Raw genomic sequence first — 18,594 nt, forward strand, 5'->3', positions numbered from 1 at the left:
ACAATCCTTGTGTGAATAGAGTCCCACGCATAAAGGTCCTTTGCTCTGAAACACTTAGTGGTAAATAGCAGAAAAGTCAGCAAAACCGCACTGCCCCGCTTCAACGTTCATTGAAACTAAAAAGTTAGGGTTATTTTCATGCAGAAAATGTGAACTTCCACCCATTACAAAATATTTGTTAAGACCTCGATTTTTTTTCATTAAGTGTTGAACTGTATTTAGCTTTCCAATAAAGATCATGATGCTGCCACCCCCATGTTTCACCATGAGGTTGGTGTTTCAAGATGTTGTGTGGCACTACTCTTCCACCTTAGGTAGCTGCCATCAATACACCATTATACGGGAGCTGTAAGTTAGAAACACCTTAAGCGGTCGTCTGTAAGGTCAAATACGTTGATGTGCGTTGGATATAAGTTGATAAGTAAGCATATTCAAAATTTCTCAACGTACTTGCTGTATGTCGACGTGTACCAGCGTGCTCATAACTCATAACTGAGCATTAAGTTGTATGTCAGAGTTTTGGCCACATTTCTTGTACATCAGGCAAACACTGGTTAAATCGTCATGGTGTGACACGGGCTTCAGGTAGACCTAAATGTCTTGGCAGGTCAGCACATGGTCCACCCCCTCACCATGATGGATTGAGCAAAGCTCTGGCAGATGAGTTCAAAGTTCAGGATATTGTTTCAGAAACTAACCCTGACCAAATTCCCCTCTGAGACGCCTACTGTGTTTAATAGTCTTCATGATGCTGTTTGTTTCTTGATGTTCACCAACAAACTTCATATTGTCACAGAACAGCTGCATTTATTACCATGTACTCAGATTACGTCATACGCAGGTGAACACTGATTATTACCTAGCATATTACCAAAATGGTTAAACTGGATTTTATTCAGGGCCATCAGACTAAACTGTCTTGAACAATGCAGCTTGAGTCAACGTTAAGATTAGTTGAAAACAATGAAAACCAAGGTTTGCTTTACTTCCACCTTACTTCCATACGCTACTTTGTGTAGTTTCACCATAAAATCCCAGTAAAATACAATAAAGTCAGTAGCTGTGAGAAAGTTTTCTAAATTTAAAGGGATGCATTAATATTTATAAATTTAAATGTACCTTTTAACATGAAAGAAAAACATCCCAGGAGTGAAGGACCGTAGTAAAATTGGCTGTTTCAGGTAACCCAAAATTTTTCACGTCTTCAGATGATTGAAAATGGCAAATAAATATTTTTCAGCTTTGCTCTGTCACATATATTTTTTTATAAATTTATAAATATTCTCCACTACATCAAAATAGCAAAGTGCAGGTCTTAGGTGTGGATCTTGTCTTCAATACAAATTTATTTTTAACATTATTAAAACTTTAACATTTTATGCCACTGAAGTGTCTGAAACTGTAGTAGCAATTTCTTCTCTGAGATCTACACAGTCCCATAATTTTAAGGTAAAATCAGGTTTTAGGAAAGTTATAGAGATTTTTTGACCACCAAAGGCTTGTTATAATAGGTTTCATAAGTATTCACAGCTTTTGCTCAACACTCTGAAGCATGTTTGGCAGTGATAACTGCCTCAAATCTGTCAGGGTGTGTCTCCAAATGCTTCTTAGCTTAGTCAGGTTAGATTGGCAGCACCATTTTTTGTATCTTTCCACAGATGTTTACAGTTGAGCTTTAGTCTAGTATCAAAGACTGCTCTAAGAAACAATCCTTAACCGGATCTACAGTGTAAAAACGATCTAGAAATAAGTAAAAATGTCTTAAATTAATTGTATTTACCCTTAATTTGAGTAGGTAAATGAGATGATTTGCCAATGTAATGAGTATTTTTACTCTTAAAATAAGATAATTAGATAAAATGCACTTGAAATAAAACAATGCATTTGTGTTTTTCTTATTTTAAATGTAAATTGTCTTGTTCCATTGGTAAAATTCTCTTTTACCTCCTCAATTCAAGAAGAAATGCAGTTATTTCAATAATAAAAAAATGACATATCTAGTTCTGGATTTTTTCCAGTGTATTATTGGGTACAAGAACAAATTGTGGAATTCCAAAGATTTTTGTTCATTTCTTACCAAGCATCTCTAAATACATTTTGCCGTCAACAAGAAAGGCTTATTTAGCCTGACATAACAAAAACTCATGCAGTCAGATTTGCTGGGAACATCTTGAGGGACGCATCCTTGAGGTTCTCGGCATTCGATCATGGCTGTGGGTGCGATTCACCCTGTTACTGCCACAGCTAATAATATGGTGGCAATAGCTTTGATTTACACAAAGCACTTTTTTTCTCCAGACATTGAAAACTGGAGTTTAATCTTCTGCTTTCGTTTTACCAGACTAGATAGTTCAGTCTCTTCTGGTCTGATGATCTCTCAGGTGAATTTTTAAGAAAATACAGTTCAGCCTCCATATGTTTTTAAGATATGATTGGCTTTAATGTGATCAGTCTACCATGAAGGCTTTATTGGCTCATTACCAAAGCCTCACTTTTTGGGTGGTACACTGGTGTATTTAGGAAGGGCCCTGTGAAGGGTTTTAGATGCTCAGTACTAAAAAACAAAGGGTTTGTATCCATCAACAGGTTTTGTGATTTGACATAGTTCTTTATAGCTCTTTATACAGTCCTTTTAACTTGAGGACTTGGTTTAAAATCACAATCTGCAGACTAAACTGGGAGAGCTTGTAGGGACAGGTTTGCTCCACTCCAAGTCATGTTCAACCAACTGAATTTATTAAAGGTGGATTCATGTCAGAACCTCAAAGCTTTAGCAAGAAGTGTGAAAACTTATGTACCTATTAAGATAAAACATAAAATTTTATCATGAATTCACAAGAAGGATGAATACATATTTTATATATATTATTTAGGGCCATTTTGAATGGATTTTTATATTGAAGAAAGCTTTTCTTAAATGATTTTTACACCATATAACATCTAAACAAATGGAAAACATTGGGAGGGGGTTAATGCCTTCTAATAGACAGTGTTTTTTTTTGTTTTTTTAATAATATAAGCCAATGCTCATCCTTGAGAAATATCCCATTGTTTTATGAATGACAGACATGCAGGCAGTTTATATCCCTGGATTCATGTGCCAGCTCAGAACTTTAGTGTTTCGTATATTTTCTAACTGTATTGTTTGGTAAATCTGTTAGATGACTTCCTGCAAAAATAGAAGACAGACAAAAGGAAAAGAACTGTAAAAAATAAATACAAAAAAGTCAGTGATATCAACAAGATCCCACAGAGATGGTTGGTGAGAAACAAGTAAAACAGACAGGAGACTTTTGGTTCCAGTATCACCCTCTTAATTATCATCCCTAGAATGGTGCAGCATCATGCAAACCATGCAAAAACAAATATGTTTTCGTATAAAAAATAAGTTTTACAAAATGGCATAGCAGGTATAAGTTTCCATTCAATCTCTGTTCTTTTTCCTGATATATCCTGAAATTTGCAGTGTCTACACTAAAAATCGCATGCGTTACATGCAGTGCGGTTGGCTTTGCAGCAGTAAAGCTTTTGGGTGTATATAGTAATGTATAATGTTCTTTTTTTTCGCTAAATTGTTCTGTGATGAGTGCACTGTACAGAGTTTTTTTTACAAAAGGTCTTCTTTCCCTTTTTTTTCTTTGTCGGGTCAGACCCGTTGCCATGGCTCTACCTGGACTTTTGTGGTCACTGTAGGTCGATAACGGTTCGTTTAGAACGTGCAGCATCGAGGCGGTTGAGACCCATCCTCTTCCCGAAGATTCAGCTCAAAGGAGTGGCTTTGACCCAGTGGTTTTGAGCATAGAGGCATGGGTTGGATTTAAGGTCTCAGAGTCGCGGTGACCAATTTGTTTCAGGGCGGCGTGTTCCACTCAGCATCCCCAAACCCCTCCCCAGTGGAGGAGAGAGGTAGTGCCCCCCCGCTAGGCGTGAAGGGGTCGGTGTCAGTGTCTGTCTCCCCTTCAGCCAGGTAGCTCGGCCTGGGTCTTGTCCAGCTGGCCTCCCCCGTCGCCACAGCAGCCCCCATTGACGCATCCATCCCTACATCACCCTCCCTCTCCACGGAAATGCTGAACCCACTGGGCGAGCGTTCCAGCTCTTCGTGGTTAACAGAGAGGAGAGAGAGCGGCGAGTCACCCCCCCGCCCCCCTGTGGTCCTGCCCGGCCCCACAGACAAGTCCTGCAGGGAGCTGATGGGCAACACGGTCGGACGTTCTGTGTACGTAGGGATGGCTGCTGGTGCTGCAAGGTTCCCTACCACCGACCCGACCCCATGCCTGCTTCCTCGTCCTCTGCTGTAGGTCTGATTCACTTTGCTAACAGGCACCTGGTAAGACATCTGTGGAAACACCTCGGAGTAGTTGAGAAAAACCCGCCTGATCTCACCGTTAGCGGTCTGGTCACAGGCTTCCAAGGTCATACGAGCATCGCCTGCTGAGTCCACCTGCAGGTGCTCCGTGTGTTGGATGTGCATGTCCACAAGGAAGTCCAGCTTCTTCTCCATGTCCTCCACCTGAGACAGAGACACATTTAATCTGCCCCATGAGCTCAGGAAAAGGAATCCATCATCAAAACTTGGCTTTTAGAACCATGAAGGATTCAACTTTAGCCATAAATTATATAATAATCACAACAGGAAGTTGTTTTCCACCTGTGTCCACACACAGAAGTAGTGTAAAATATAAATGGAATTAATGCTTCTGAATTTTACAGTTCGCACATTAATTCTATGTGAAGTGCAGCCAGCAACCTGATACATTTTTAAGGCGTTGTCCAGACATAATGCATCAGGACCAGCCTCCCACTTTGTTAGCTAAAACTGTCCTACTGCTCTCAAATTGGAAAACAGAGAATTAGCAGATCACATGGTAGTAGCTTAATGGCTTGTGGTATGTTAACATAGTAAATATAACTGCTCAAGTTAAAATGGGCATCAATAAGTCGAAGAAATTAGATTTTAGTAATGTTGTTTATGCAAGAGAGGCTGATTTGAGTATTTATTAACCTGTTAAATTAACCCACATGCATTTCTCATATATACAGAGAATAATCCTAAAGACGCCCAAATAATCCCTTACTACAACCATCTCTAAATGGACAACACATTCAACATTGAAGCTGGTGAACTACACCAGAGGAAGACTGCATCAGCTGCCACAGCTGTAAGTTAAAGGAAAATTCCGGTTTTTAACACTTTTAGCCCATTTTCTGTAGTGTCCAGGATGAAATCGAATGATCGACACCAAAATTTTGACGATTGGTCCTGTCTCTGCTATTTGGCTCATGCAGAATCCCCCCGTGGCTGCTTCAGAATGGCTTCCATAGTGCATGTCCGATAATGTCCTTAAAACAACCTTAAACGTTCTTTTTTTAAAATATGCTACTCACCGGGTCGTCAGCGCTGTTCAATGACGTTCCAAAAAAAGTTTCGTGAAGAAAAACCGTTCCTGTCTTGTTTTATTTAGCATTTTGTAAATACCAGAAAAAATTTTTCCGATACATCACAACCGCTTATAAACTTCCGCTTCCCGTTCGAATCTGAAGCGTTGCATACTCCAGACCACTAGTTGGCGACGGTATCCTCTACCGTCAAACTCAAAGTCCAATATGTCCTCCTCAAGAATCCACCTTTCGTATTCTATTTTCAGAGTTTTTTAAAGTGTTTAACAGAGACGTTAGCACCTCAACGTCGGAGTACACAGGGTGGAGCAGAAACACTTGGGCCTTGCGAAAAGACTACAACTAAGCGTAAACAGGCCCCGTTTCCGTTTCTGGTGGCGGAGGGATATTGACTATTCCAACAGAACTCAATGGGATTTACAAAATGCTAAATAAAACACTACAGGAACGTTTTTTCTTTACGAAACTTTTTTTGGAACGTCATTGAACAGCGCTGATGACCCGGTGAGTAGCATATTTTAAAAAAAGAACGTTTAAGGTTGTTTTAAGTAAATTATCGGACATGCACTATGGAAGCCATTCTGAAGCAGCCAGGGGGGGATTCTGCATGAGCCAAATAGCAGAGACAGGACCAATTGTCAAAATTTTGGTGTCGATCATTCGATTTCATCCTCGACACTACAGAAAATGGACTAAAAGTGTTAAAAACCGGAATTTTCCTTTAAAAAAAGAGAACCGGTCTAAAGTTTAGGGGTTGAAAAAAAAATAAAAGTCAATTATTTAGGATATCTGAAAGACAGACTAAAATCTAACATGCATTTTTCTGGTTTCAATGTTTTCCATAGTTCAAAACATTTTACTTTTATATCGACCCGACATTTAAACCAAACAGAAGTGTATAACAAGTATATGAGCTGTAATAACCCTCACCTGTCTCTCCACCCTGACAAATCTACCCATCATGCTTTGGTCTTCGGTATCTGGCATTGACGTGGCTTTGGCTAAGTAGGACTCATGCCTGAAACAAAGAGGAATGAAGTGAAAACTGTCCAGCCATAGTAGAGGCTTTGCTATGCAATGCTGGGGATGTACTGTAGAATGGTGTACTGTACCTGGGTGACTGATTGGATGGGTAGTTAAAGGGTGGTTTCTGGGGCTTCTTGCTTTTAGGGGTGAGGGGAGGTCCAGGGGCAAGAATCATGTCGATCCTTTACAGAAGAAACAAGTTGATTATGGCAAATATGAGACATTTTAATTAATTCACCCCTTCAAAACTTTTATTTCTCTGCTCACCTTGTCTGGAGGTATTTAATTCTGCAGAGCATGTCCAGATGTCCAGCAGAGTACTGCTCAATCACATCTTTGACATCGTAAGGCCTCAGAGTTTCCTTGAATCTCTTCTTGTTCAAGAGAAATTGCATGATCCTGTGAAGCAAAGTCCAGGATCAGGATTTCAGGTTGGAAAATAGCTCTACTGGGTAAAGAATTACACTTATCTTAGAGTTGAACTAACTATTCTCCCAAAATGGTGGAAGGATCATTCTAAACCTAGAAAGGAACATTTAATTCAGCCAGTCATTTACACTATCCATACATCCATTGTTTTTACTATCATATCATTGCAGGACCTCGGGAGGTCTAGTGCCTATATCTTGCGGTTGTTAGGCAAGAGGACGAGTACATCCTGGACAGATCAGTTGTACTGTAGGTTTAGAGTAGGTATTATGGTTATCTCAATAGGGGAACAGCAGGTTCACCCTGGACCAGTACGGCATCCATTAATGCAACTATAAATGCACACAGATACTCTTACGGGCAATGTACAGACCCTGAAATCTAATATTGATTTATTTATGGAGGGAGGAAACAGAAGAAAATTTTTTGAATCCACACAAGCTTCAAGCTGTAAACACTGAGCTTTCCTTTACATTTAAAAGCCAACAGTACTACCACTTGTTCCGATGTGCAGCCCTTCAGATATCAGACAGATGGCGACAAGATAAGAGGTTGAGGGGGAAATGCCAGATACCTTTCTTTCTGGCAACCTTTGCTAGATTCTCCCAGGGGATCAAAAAGAGTTCCTTACTAAGAAGGGCTTTAAGTTATCTCCAACAAATTCAAAGTCATCCCTAGGGTCTCCTCCTTGTTGGACATGACCCAAAACCAAAGAGTGTCTGATAAAGCATCCCAATAAGATATCTAACCACCTACATGGGATTTAGACTTTAAAAATCCTTAAAAAAAAACTGTACTAAACAAAAATATTAAATATTTTAGTCTCCTACTGGACTAGAGTGGATAGAGAAAGAGTGCAAACACTACAGGTAATATTTGAATCTTCCAAGTCAGGTCTTTGCTTGGTTTTACTGTCATTTAGTTGGAGATTAGTGATCAGGAGCTGATAGAGTTCTCTCAAGACTGCTTGGTAAAGAGCTCAGTGTTCGACTGCCATATAAACATGGGCACTCATGTTTTATTTAAGCTTTGACCCATGTCCTGTGAAATTATTTGTACTGAGCAGAGTCACATGACAGGGGCTCCTTATTCTACCCGTTCTTTACAGTGAAACTGCATAACAACAACTCCTTTGGTGTTAACGCTTTGCATACTTGAGTTTGATCCTGTCATCCATCAGCTCTTTGAAATGCTCTTGTCCTTGAGACCTTTTTGCCACCCACTAAGCTGTTATCGTCAGCTCTTCCCAGAGTCTGCGGTTGCTGCAGGAGCTCCGGTGTTTAGCAGAATGTCTTGGGGGTCCTGAAATCAAAACCCTTCATGCCTGAGTTTCCCTTTCAGGATGCTATTCAGCCCGAGAATAATGGGATGGAAGGAAGAAGTGCTTTCACAGGGTTAATCACTCATCTCACAGCTCTTCACGCCAGATTCAATTTCTGCATTATGTCAGCTCTGTGTCCTATAGATTATCAGCATACTGTTAACATGTGTGAGCTCTGGTTAACTTTACTGCTATCGACACATTTAGCTTTGTCCTGCTGAAAAGAAAGGTCATGCAGAGCACACAGGCTTGAACCTATAGACCAATTACTTTGCTATTTATGGAGCTGAGTTCCCTTAGTTATAGAGCTGAGCGATATGATAAAAAAAAATAATCACATTTTTTTTGCTTATCAAATCTAATTTATCAATTATGTTTTCCCACTTAACTCTTATAATAGAATGAATATTTACAAATTCTGCTTTCAAAAACTTTTATTTCAATCATGCCCACATGGAGGTGACCTTAATTTTAAAAGGCAACGAAATTTAAGCTGTTAAAAATGCTGTGAAACAATCAAGTTTCACAAATGTAAATACGACATAGTAAATGTTTTCAGTGAGTGGTATAACACAGTTTTTCAGTTATGAGGAGACATCTAAGAATAAAAAGTGATGAACTGAGTTCAGTCTCAGATATGGAAAGCCAGGAAGACCATTGGTGAAAAGAAATCTTAATTTTTCAAAAATTAAGTTTTCTTAAACAGAAAATTTGAATCGATAAAAACTATCAATCTCCCAGCCCTAGGTAGCACTGGTAACATAGTGTGGTCAAAAACAATAAAATCCTCTGTTGCTAATGCAGTGCAAAACAAACAACAAATGGATTTTTATACAGAAAGTTTGACATAAAACAAGCTTCTTTCTTTAAAAAAATGCAATTAACAAACTTTGGTAGTTTTCAGAAATAAATGGGTAATAATTCAGGACTCAATGGTTCTTTAGCCACATGTTTTTTGTATAAACTTTAAAGACCCTGTAGCTTTAATGAGTCTGAAAATGTTGGTGGTTAAAGCTTCTTAGAGAGTAAGATTTCAGTTTCTAAACACTCAAATAACTCTGTTTGTATCTTGGTCTTCGATCTCTTTGTGGAGTTAGCATGTTCTCACCATGCATGTGTTGGTTCTCTCCAGGTACTCGGCCATAAGCCTTTAAGTATTTTTTTGTCTAACTGTCCTTGGGATTTAGCCTTGTTGTCACTCCTGTGTCTCTTGGTTGCTTTGCCATGGACAAATGACATTTGCAGCTGGTACACCACCTTTTAAACAATATCCCCACATCCCATCCCCAAGGACAAGAAATTGTTAACATGAATGGGTGGACCATTGGCTTCAGGTTTGCAAAGAGGTTCTTTGGACTTTGGCTGATTTCTTACTGATTTCAAACCAATAATTAAAAATCTGTCTAAAGTGTAAGAGCTGATGCCTAACTATATAGTTCTGATTCAGCAGTTTCTGACCTGACTGCCCTGATGACCAGTTTCAGTGTTGGGATCATCTCTTCTAGGAGGATCTCTGGGGGAAAGCCCCGGTCCTCTAGGACTGGGTCTGCAAGAGCTCCAGTGTCTGAAAGACAAACAGCAGAAAATAAACTGAACCACTGTACAATGACCGACAGAGGGGTGATAGAGCCTTGGGCTTTAGTCTCTTACCTTCAGAGCTCTGGCGCAGGGTGTAGGCCTTCATGCGGAAGGCGGTGCGGAAGCGCTCACGGTTACTGAAGCCGGCGGGTTTGGGCTCCTTGGAGGGACTCTCCTCAATGGTATCAGCATTAATCACTGGTTTCCTGACCATAGCCACAGAAGGTCTTGCGTTGGATTGGCGAACGCGCTCCAGCAAACTTACTTTCTGGCTAAAGTGGAAAAGAGCAGGAGATTCAGGAAAGAAATCAACTAAGCAGGGCTGAAACAATTAATAGGATTAATCGAGATTAATCGATTATTGAAATAATCCTAATCTAATTTAGTAATCGATTAATCATTAACTGGAGTATAGAGACAGCCCTCCAACTTAGTTCTAACAGCAAATGTTATAATTAAAACGTCTTATTTTGACATTAATAAGAACCGTTTCATTAATTGCAGTGTTGAAAATAAGATGAAACCAAATTTCTCCAGCAAAATAAATGCATGTGATAAACACACATGAAAGAATCTTGTCTCAGATTTTCTGTTACATTCAAGTGGAACAATGCAACCATTAAACCTCACAGCACATAAATTTTACTTCCTTCCACTATTAAAGCAACATACTGTAATGCAAACTCAAAGTGATGGAGAGGTAACTGCTGTACTTCATCTTTTATTTTTATTTTTGTCTATTTGTGTCTAAAGGGACACTACACCAATTGATTGGGTATGTGTAAACGCACTGGTCCATAAGAGCATTGCAAGGGGTACAAGAAAATATTTCTTAGGTAATAAAATAAAATAGGGCTGGGATCAGTTCTTCATCATCTCTGCATTTGGGTCCTCAATAACCTCCACTCAACTGTGACAGTCCAGTTTTATAAATAAAGGTTTACAATAGGATTTTATTTTGTATTCATTTCGATTCCTTACAAACTTCCAGGGAACATATTTATGTTTTTTTCTTATTATTTGAGATGGAAAGCATAAAATGCATAAGAATCAAGTGAAATTTTTTTTATTTTATGTTCCACTTTTGGGCAGTCATTAATACTTTTGGCTTAAAGGGGTATTCCTGGTAAGACAAAATGCCCAAAGGGCTACACAAGTCAAAAAAGGTCGGGAAACACTGATTTAAAGTACAACTAACATAATACCAGAGTTTACTGCCTACATCTAGCATGTAATGGTAAATGGTAAATTGCATGTACTTTACACTACATTCATTCACCCATTCACGCACACACTCACACACTGATGGTGGCAAGCTACATTGTAGCCACAGCTGTCCTGGGGCTCACTGACAGAAGCAGGGCTGCCGTACACTGGCGCCACCGGGCCCTCTGGCCACCATCAGTAGACAATGCAGGTGAAGTGTCTTGCCCAAGGACACAACGACACTGAAAGTCGGAGTCGGGGCTTGAACCGTCAATCCTTCAATTTCAGGGCAAACTCCTACATCCAATGCCACTGTTGCCCCTAATAAAGTAGTCTAAAGTGTCAGTGCTAGGCGAGGGTTGGGAGGTAGGGGGATTAGGGTGGCCAGGATCTTGGATGTAATTGACACCAGCAATGAAACTTACAGTGATGACGACACAAACATAGAGATGATGTAGTGATGATAGTTTCGCAACAGTGTGGTCGTACGACATGGAGTGTCTACTGGAGAAAATGACAGGGGGGGAATAAATGTACTGTGAAGGACGCCAGTACACCTGAGCCAATCAGGTTGGAGCCACCGGATGTCAGAGATGTCTGAAGCTACCAGTGGGGGTGACTCTACGCCACTCCGCCCCCGTGGCATCAAGGAACCAGGTGAATGAATACATGCTAAATAAACTTACTGAATGCTAAGCTTATGAAATTGCTAACCCTAACCTAAAAAATCGAAAGCTCCAACATATCGTATCAGTTTTAGACCATAACTCTACATTCCAACCTGAGAGAAATGTTGAGTATATCAATGTCATATTAATGCTTGAGACACATAGAAAGCAGAATCTGAAATCCCTATATATAGTTTATTAGCAAACAAAAAGCAATTTGGGTTTTAGTTGAACTTTTTGTTACAGCTTTCCTGACAAAACAGTTTCAGCATAGTAAACCTTCCCCTCAATAGAACAACTTATGTTAATATGTTTGACAGCAACTTGTTTGCAGGGAAGCATTTGATTTTCTTTAATATTATTTCCCAGAGTGTGATAAAACAAAGTGGTCTCAGATCATTCATTCATGTTTCCAGTTTGTTCACATTCCTGATGGTTTGTGGTTTGTCACACAGATTATCTACAAGAATAACCTCTGTGTTCAGAGACGGCCACGGCAGAGGGTTGACTTGTATCTGCTGAGCCATTAATATTTCATTTGATTGTTTGTTTTGAATTATTGCTTACACACATAATGTCGACCGCCTTTCCTATCTAGAGGTTATTTCCTCAACTATCCAGAGATTTCTTTGTGTTTTGCTGGTTTTACAAATCGGAGATGTCCATCAGGCAGGAGGAAGCACCAAAGAGCCCAAGGAGATTGGTCTTGTGACAATATTTGGCTGGACAAAGACGCAGCTCGCTTGGTAAAATAAGACTCCTGTGTCCCTCGGAAGAGGCATGGAGGTGGGGGGAGTAATCGGACCCGACATCGGCCTAAACAAGGCCTCTAAAATGTGGAGCATTCTCAGGGACTTTGCTCCCACAGACGACACAATATGAGCCTCTATGTGACTTCAGGGCAGAAAAGGCACGGCAGATTACGGCGCTGAGAGGGGGTAGAAAGGGAGCGCTTTAAAGAAGGAGGGACTATTCTTTTTGAACGCTCCTCGGCGAATAAAGGGCAGAAAATGAGATGTGATTATCCCTCGGATCTTTCTAAACGAGGGGACACAACAGGAGGAAAATAAAGTAACATCTTATCTGTAACAGCTCAGAGGACCCAATGTTTTCAGCTCACTGTAGCTACACAAATTAGTTATTCAAGGAGCTTCGTCTTTACACTGAAAATCTTTTTATTTCTATTGAAAAAATGAAACTTTGTAGAGATAAAGGGAATAACAATAAACTGGGAAAAGAAGATCTGAAAGGGTCTCCTGGCAGCATCAACAAAACACTCATCCATCTGTAAATTACCTCAGATGGAGGATCATATTCTGTTCGGGAAAAGATTAGCCATGAAACTGTTGATGAAAGCTCTAATTTCCCCAAGCACATAGAACATAGCTCATTAGGCTTCTGTTAAAGCTGTTCTAGTTATTGGATGAGGTCCACCTCTTCCGTCAAAGCAAACAGATAATGTCCAACTCATTTGTCCCAGCTGCTGATCCTATAGGATGAGATTCCTTTCTGTGTCCTTGTCTCACTGCCTCATTTAATATCTGACATCTTCTTATTTCTGTGTTATGAAGGGAATATAAATGCTAGCAGGATTTCACAGGGAGAAAATGATAAAGATAGCTCCGTAGACACAAAAAAGAACACTAATTCTTGAGAAAGGAGCCGAGATAATGAATACAATAAGGAGAGCCAAATGCTGATGGTGGTAATAAATCATTACAGCTACTGAGGAAATGTGAAACTTAAAGCTGACAAACTGAGCCAAGAGACACTTTCAAACTAAAATTTGGTGGTCATATACTGTTCAATTACTGTTAACACATACAGAAAGTCAAAGCATTTAGTCACACTTGATAAACTGCTGAAGTTTAAACGGAGTATCAGAACAGGAAAGGGAGATTTAAGCAACTGAATGTGATGCAGCTGATCTTGTATACAGTGAACAATCTAAAAAATTGGTCTACTGCAAAAACCATTGTCTTCTGCACAACATGAGGAAATAGGATCTAATGGGCGTAGTTCTTAGTGTGTAGTTCATACTTGACTATTTGTATCTTATTTTTTTTTTACCTTAAGTGGATTTTCCATTGGTGTCTGAGTTGAGCTGGATGCTGGTCGCTTCTAACTCATTGATTGTTCTTAGGTTATAGCCATTTAACATGAATGCGCTTGACATCACATCCGTAGAACCTCCGACCTGAAGTTTATTCAGGAAAACAAGGCTACAGTCTTATAGATGCATCTGTGCCGAACAGAGATGGGAAGTAACAAAGTACAAATACTTCGTTACTGTACTCAAGTAGATTTTTCTGATATTTTTACTTTACTTTACTACTTATTTTTATGGCGACTTTTTACTTCTACTCCTTACATTTTTACACAAATATCTGTACTTTCTTACTCCTTACATTTTAATAAATTGTCTCGTTACTTTAGTTTTGAATCATTTCAATGGAGTTACCGTTATTATTTTTCACGTCATCAATACCAAATTCAATCTAATTGGATGGGAATCTACATTGCATTTGACGCACCACTACAAGATGAATCGACAGATTCGGCGGTATTCATTGGCGGCAAATCATTGCAGCTTGGTGGCGGTGGCGTTAGCATAGTAGCATGGACGACGAGATGATTGAAAATGAACACAACGGAGATCTAGTCCTATTGGCAGACATCCATTTAAAATGTAGGCAACGGCATGAAAAAAGTGGTTTCTACTTTTACTTTTATACTTTAAGTAAATTTACAAGCCTGTACTTTGTTACTTTTACTTGAGTAAAGAAGTTTAATCAGTACTTCCACTTTTACCAGAGTATTTTTTAACACAAGTATCTGTACTTTTACTCAAGTACGGAAAGTGAGTACTTTTGCCATCTCTGGTGCCGAACTACTGAGGTGGCAGTCTGCTCATCAAGGGTCATAAAGGGTTAAATACTAAGGCTATTTTAAAGATAATTTTCTAGTACAAAATGTCTCTTTAAAATGATCTGTCCCGACTTGGATCTTGTGCTACAGCTGCTGTTGTGTTGTTGTTTGTGGTAGTGTTATGGTGTGTGGGATCTTAAGATTGCACACTTTACAACTCTAAAACGTGGATAATTTAAAGCCCAAAGACAGTCTTTGTTAAAAGCAGGGTGTGTCTAATAAAGTGGCCTCTTTTTTAACAACTGCAGGGGAAAAAAACCTCCAGATCTCAGCCCCAACTGAACCATCCACAGGATGATGACCCCCAACCACTTTAGTTGATCTACAGCCGAATACCTGAAAATTAGATTAGTTTATTTTTTTCTTTATGCATGCTTTAAGCTGCTGATGCAAATGCTTATGATTTTTTAGAGGTTCTTTCTTGTGTTTGACCTTTTCTTGTCTGAGCTGTGCTTTTCTTTTAGTGTAGGTTTTATACTACACAACCTTGGTCAGCTGGACTGCAGTAAAACACGTCTTTACCAGGGGTGCCAATAAATAGGGTGGGGGCTGTACACCCATAATGACTTCAGTAGAGCAGAAGTGGTCATATTTTATCAATAAATCAAATATTTCCAGTGAAATCTCAGAGTTTGATGAACTGCAGAAACTTGTTACTGTCACTGAGCTGAGTGATAAAGTGGAAATCCATCTTCCCTCAGACCCCTTAGTCTCCTCGTTTCCGGCTCTAATTAATGGACCTAAACTGTCAGTCATAATTTAGCCAGAGCTAATGGACTCTCTAATAAGTAATCAAAAAATATCCTCAGATTAAACGGTGTTAATGTTAGTGTGAGAGACTGCAGAGTGAGTGGGCGGTCATATTCAAGATCTTCAATAAGTCATTTATCCGAGTTATGGTTTAATATCTTAATATATAAAGCTATTTAATGACACATTGGGTGGAGTATTTTAGGAAATTTTCATTATTATCCGTCTGCAGTTTGTAGAACTAATTAAAGCTTCATCAGAGAGTCTTTACTGTGGGCACAGCTCTGTAATTTACAGCATCTCTGCAGGAGCTCGGTGACCTACCTGACCATGGCCTCCAGGGTGTCCTTCCTTTCATACAGAGAGAAAGGACATAAAGTCAGCTAAAATGTATTTATGTGTTCGACATATAGATGAGAAACTAAACCACTTACCTAAAGCAGGGAAGAGAGATGATGGTTTCATAAAATCTCCATGTGGCAATAAGATCGTCCCTGATTGGATTGGTGGAATAATACCGCCAGGCAGACTGGATAAAGAAAAAAACAAAAAAGAAAGAACAGAACAGAAATGTGACTGTACATCCATATACGTATGTCCACCAGGCATGAAGAGAATGAGTCTGATCTTGTCAGAAAAGTATCCGTCTTCTTTAAGGTCTCGTGTCTCACCTGTATAAGCCCGGCTGCCGGGTGTCGGCGCTTCTCAAAGTGCTTCTGTCTGTGCTGCTCCTGGACCTTCAGAGCCAAGCCAGAACCGAGAATCCCCTGCAATCAAAACCAAATCAACAGTGTGGTCTGCTGATTCTAAGTTACACTGAACCTTAATATTGGACCGACCAATTAACCTAAAAAACTCTTTAAAGCTGCTTTGATCTATTCACATTTTTTATTCTTTAACAAGGCAACCAGTTGATATAACCACTGTGCTTCTGATCTGCCCGAGCCAACTCCAAGATAGCTACTACCTTGTGGCCTTTGAGAAATTTGACTTTATTCCCCCTTCATGAATTCTTCAGAGACCATTCGATTCAGGTCTCTGCAGCTGTTAGAAGTTCCTCTATTCGGTTTGTCCCGTTTCTTGATCACTGTGTGGCCTGCCTATCCACAAAAGGGGACAGGTCCAGAGCGCAAGGGGCAATAATATTTGCAGTAAGCATCCTAAGGCCTTGTCTTCTCTCCATTCAGAACTTGTAACGGCCTAGGCTCAGGAAAAGAGAAGCTTAGATCTCTGCAGACCCCACACATTCATCCATCCATCCATTTTCCGTCACGCTTATCCGAAGCGAGGTCATAAGGGGTGCTGGTGTCTATCTCCAGCTACTACTGTCGAGAGGCGGGGTACATCCTGGACAGGTCTAGACCCAACGCATCCTGGACATTCAATTCAATTCAGTTTATTTATATAGCACCAATTCACAAGACACGTCATCTCAAGGCACTTTACAGTTTACCAGATCATAGTCAAATTAATTCAACGTTTTCTATCTAAGGAAAACCAGTTGATTGCATTGACTCATTGACTCAAATGCAATCCCTCACACTAAGCATGCTTGAACATGAAATGTTAAGCATGTCAACTTCAGGTTTGCCCCACATTAAATTATTTACAAAAGAACACAGCAAATAACTTTGTTGTTTCATATTTTTGTTTGGACAAAAACTTCAAAACTCACATTTTAGATTTGATTTTAAGAAGTAAAATCATCAATAATCAGGATTTTGTTTTTTTTGTACGGAATAACTTTATTTTGTGCTTCTCACTTGTTACACTGCAAACACTTCAAAATAAACCGTTGTTTCATTTCAACTAAATCAGCTGATGTATGGCATAGGGCGTATTCAGCACTGCATGGGAAGTTTTCAGTTTTAGTGTAGGGAAATGTTTGTTTTTGTCAAACATCATCTTAGCTGTGGCCACCTCTGTGGCCGTGGATGCAGCATTACAATAAAGGAATTAGTGCAGTTAGATGCAGTTTTCCAACCACTTTTCTAATGCATCCACTATAAATAGCATCACTGAATGTAATTCAATTTCAATCCATTCTAATTAAAAACATAATATTATTACTTTCTATTGGATTTGCCTAATAATCATGAGATGGGATGTAAAGTATTACCTTTCTCATTTCTTTCTCTCTTTTAATTATTCATTTTTAACTGGTGAGAAGAAATTTGCTCTAGAACCTATCAGACAACACCTAAGACATCTTTTTAGGATTCACCTTTTGTTAATATGAACCTCATTATCCATAACAACGTATCTTATCAGCGTACGGCCATTACATTAAACAATGTACTCACGGCAGGTAGAGCAAAGAAGGAAACTCCGATCAGAGCAAAAGTGCCAGCTAACAGTCTCCCAGCCCAAGTCTTTGGGGTTTTGTCCCCATAACCAATGGTGGTCAGTGTGATCTGTAGAACGGAGATAATGAAGAGATATCTGAATCACATGATCTCTGTCGATCTGCTGCAAAGGCACAACATTACCTTTATAAAAGATGCTGTGACAGGTGATCTTCCTACTTTAGAACCAGAAACATTGGTTACAGCGGATGGTTGTTCTTAGCGTGTATGTTGGACTGTCCTTTGTACACAAATACTTCTTTATATGGAAAAGGACTCTTGGCCTTTAACTGTTAAAACTGGGGTGAAGATTATATACACAATGTAGCTATGTTTGCTGAAACTAAAGCATTATATAAAGCTGCTTTCATTCTATTTCACAGTTCTTCCCCAGATTGCTGGACCCAAAAGACAAATTTTAAAAAACTTATATTCTGTTGTATTAAGCCTTTCAAAGTCAACAGTTGTTATCATTTGTTATGAAATAAAGCAGTTTTCTTCCAACCCAGACACTTGTCTTCAAAGGAAGATGAGTTTCTTAGTGGGTGCCACCCGTTTTATGGTGTGGCTGTATCATGGCATTTCTGAGGGCTTAATTGGAAAATAAAATACTCCAGCTTACAATCTCCCTAAGAAAAAACTTTAATAATATAACTGACTGTTCACCCTCAACTTAACTTATAAATAAAGCAGTATAGATAAAGGAATCACGATATTGTAACAACTCTTTATTATTTTTTTGGACTTTACTGGAAGCCTTCTGAGCACTTTTTTGTATTTAACACTGACCTTTATGTTATGCAATACAACTCACATGTAAATGTTTCAAAAACTTTTAAAGTCTTATGCTGACAGCAATGTCAGACACTATGTGCGTAGAGTGAATGGCCTGACTATGATTTGAGTTTTTATCACACTTTCATTTTTTCTCCAGACACAACCAGAT

General features: G+C 39.3%; 1 protein-coding gene across 4 annotated transcripts in view; it reads right to left on the reverse strand.

Annotated features, from left to right (window-relative positions):
- Positions 1-1,919: 1,919 nt before the first annotated feature.
- kcnq3 (potassium voltage-gated channel, KQT-like subfamily, member 3) overlaps positions 1,920-18,594 on the reverse strand; it is a 94,005-nt gene continuing 77,330 nt past the window's right edge. For 3 of the 4 annotated variants that reach the window (XM_038287457.1, XM_038287459.1, XM_038287458.1), the window contains exons 7-16: positions 17,607-17,717; positions 15,975-16,070; positions 15,738-15,832; positions 15,628-15,654; positions 9,824-10,023; positions 9,632-9,737; positions 6,691-6,822; positions 6,510-6,605; positions 6,328-6,415; positions 3,851-4,510 (exon numbers count right to left, since the gene is read on the reverse strand). In XM_038287457.1, coding sequence (XP_038143385.1) covers positions 3,851-4,510; positions 6,328-6,415; positions 6,510-6,605; positions 6,691-6,822; positions 9,632-9,737; positions 9,824-10,023; positions 15,628-15,654; positions 15,738-15,832; positions 15,975-16,070; positions 17,607-17,717 — 1,611 coding nt within the window. Of the gene's footprint in view, positions 4,511-6,327; positions 6,416-6,509; positions 6,606-6,690; positions 6,823-9,631; positions 9,738-9,823; positions 10,024-15,627; positions 15,655-15,737; positions 15,833-15,974; positions 16,071-17,606; positions 17,718-18,594 lie in introns of all 4 variants that reach the window. The other variant, XM_038287460.1, reaches the window with a different exon arrangement.

Source organism: Cyprinodon tularosa, unplaced genomic scaffold (assembly GCF_016077235.1).
Source record: "Cyprinodon tularosa strain WSP-4 unplaced genomic scaffold, ASM1607723v1 ctg24, whole genome shotgun sequence".
Taxonomy (NCBI): Eukaryota; Metazoa; Chordata; class Actinopteri; order Cyprinodontiformes; family Cyprinodontidae; genus Cyprinodon; species Cyprinodon tularosa.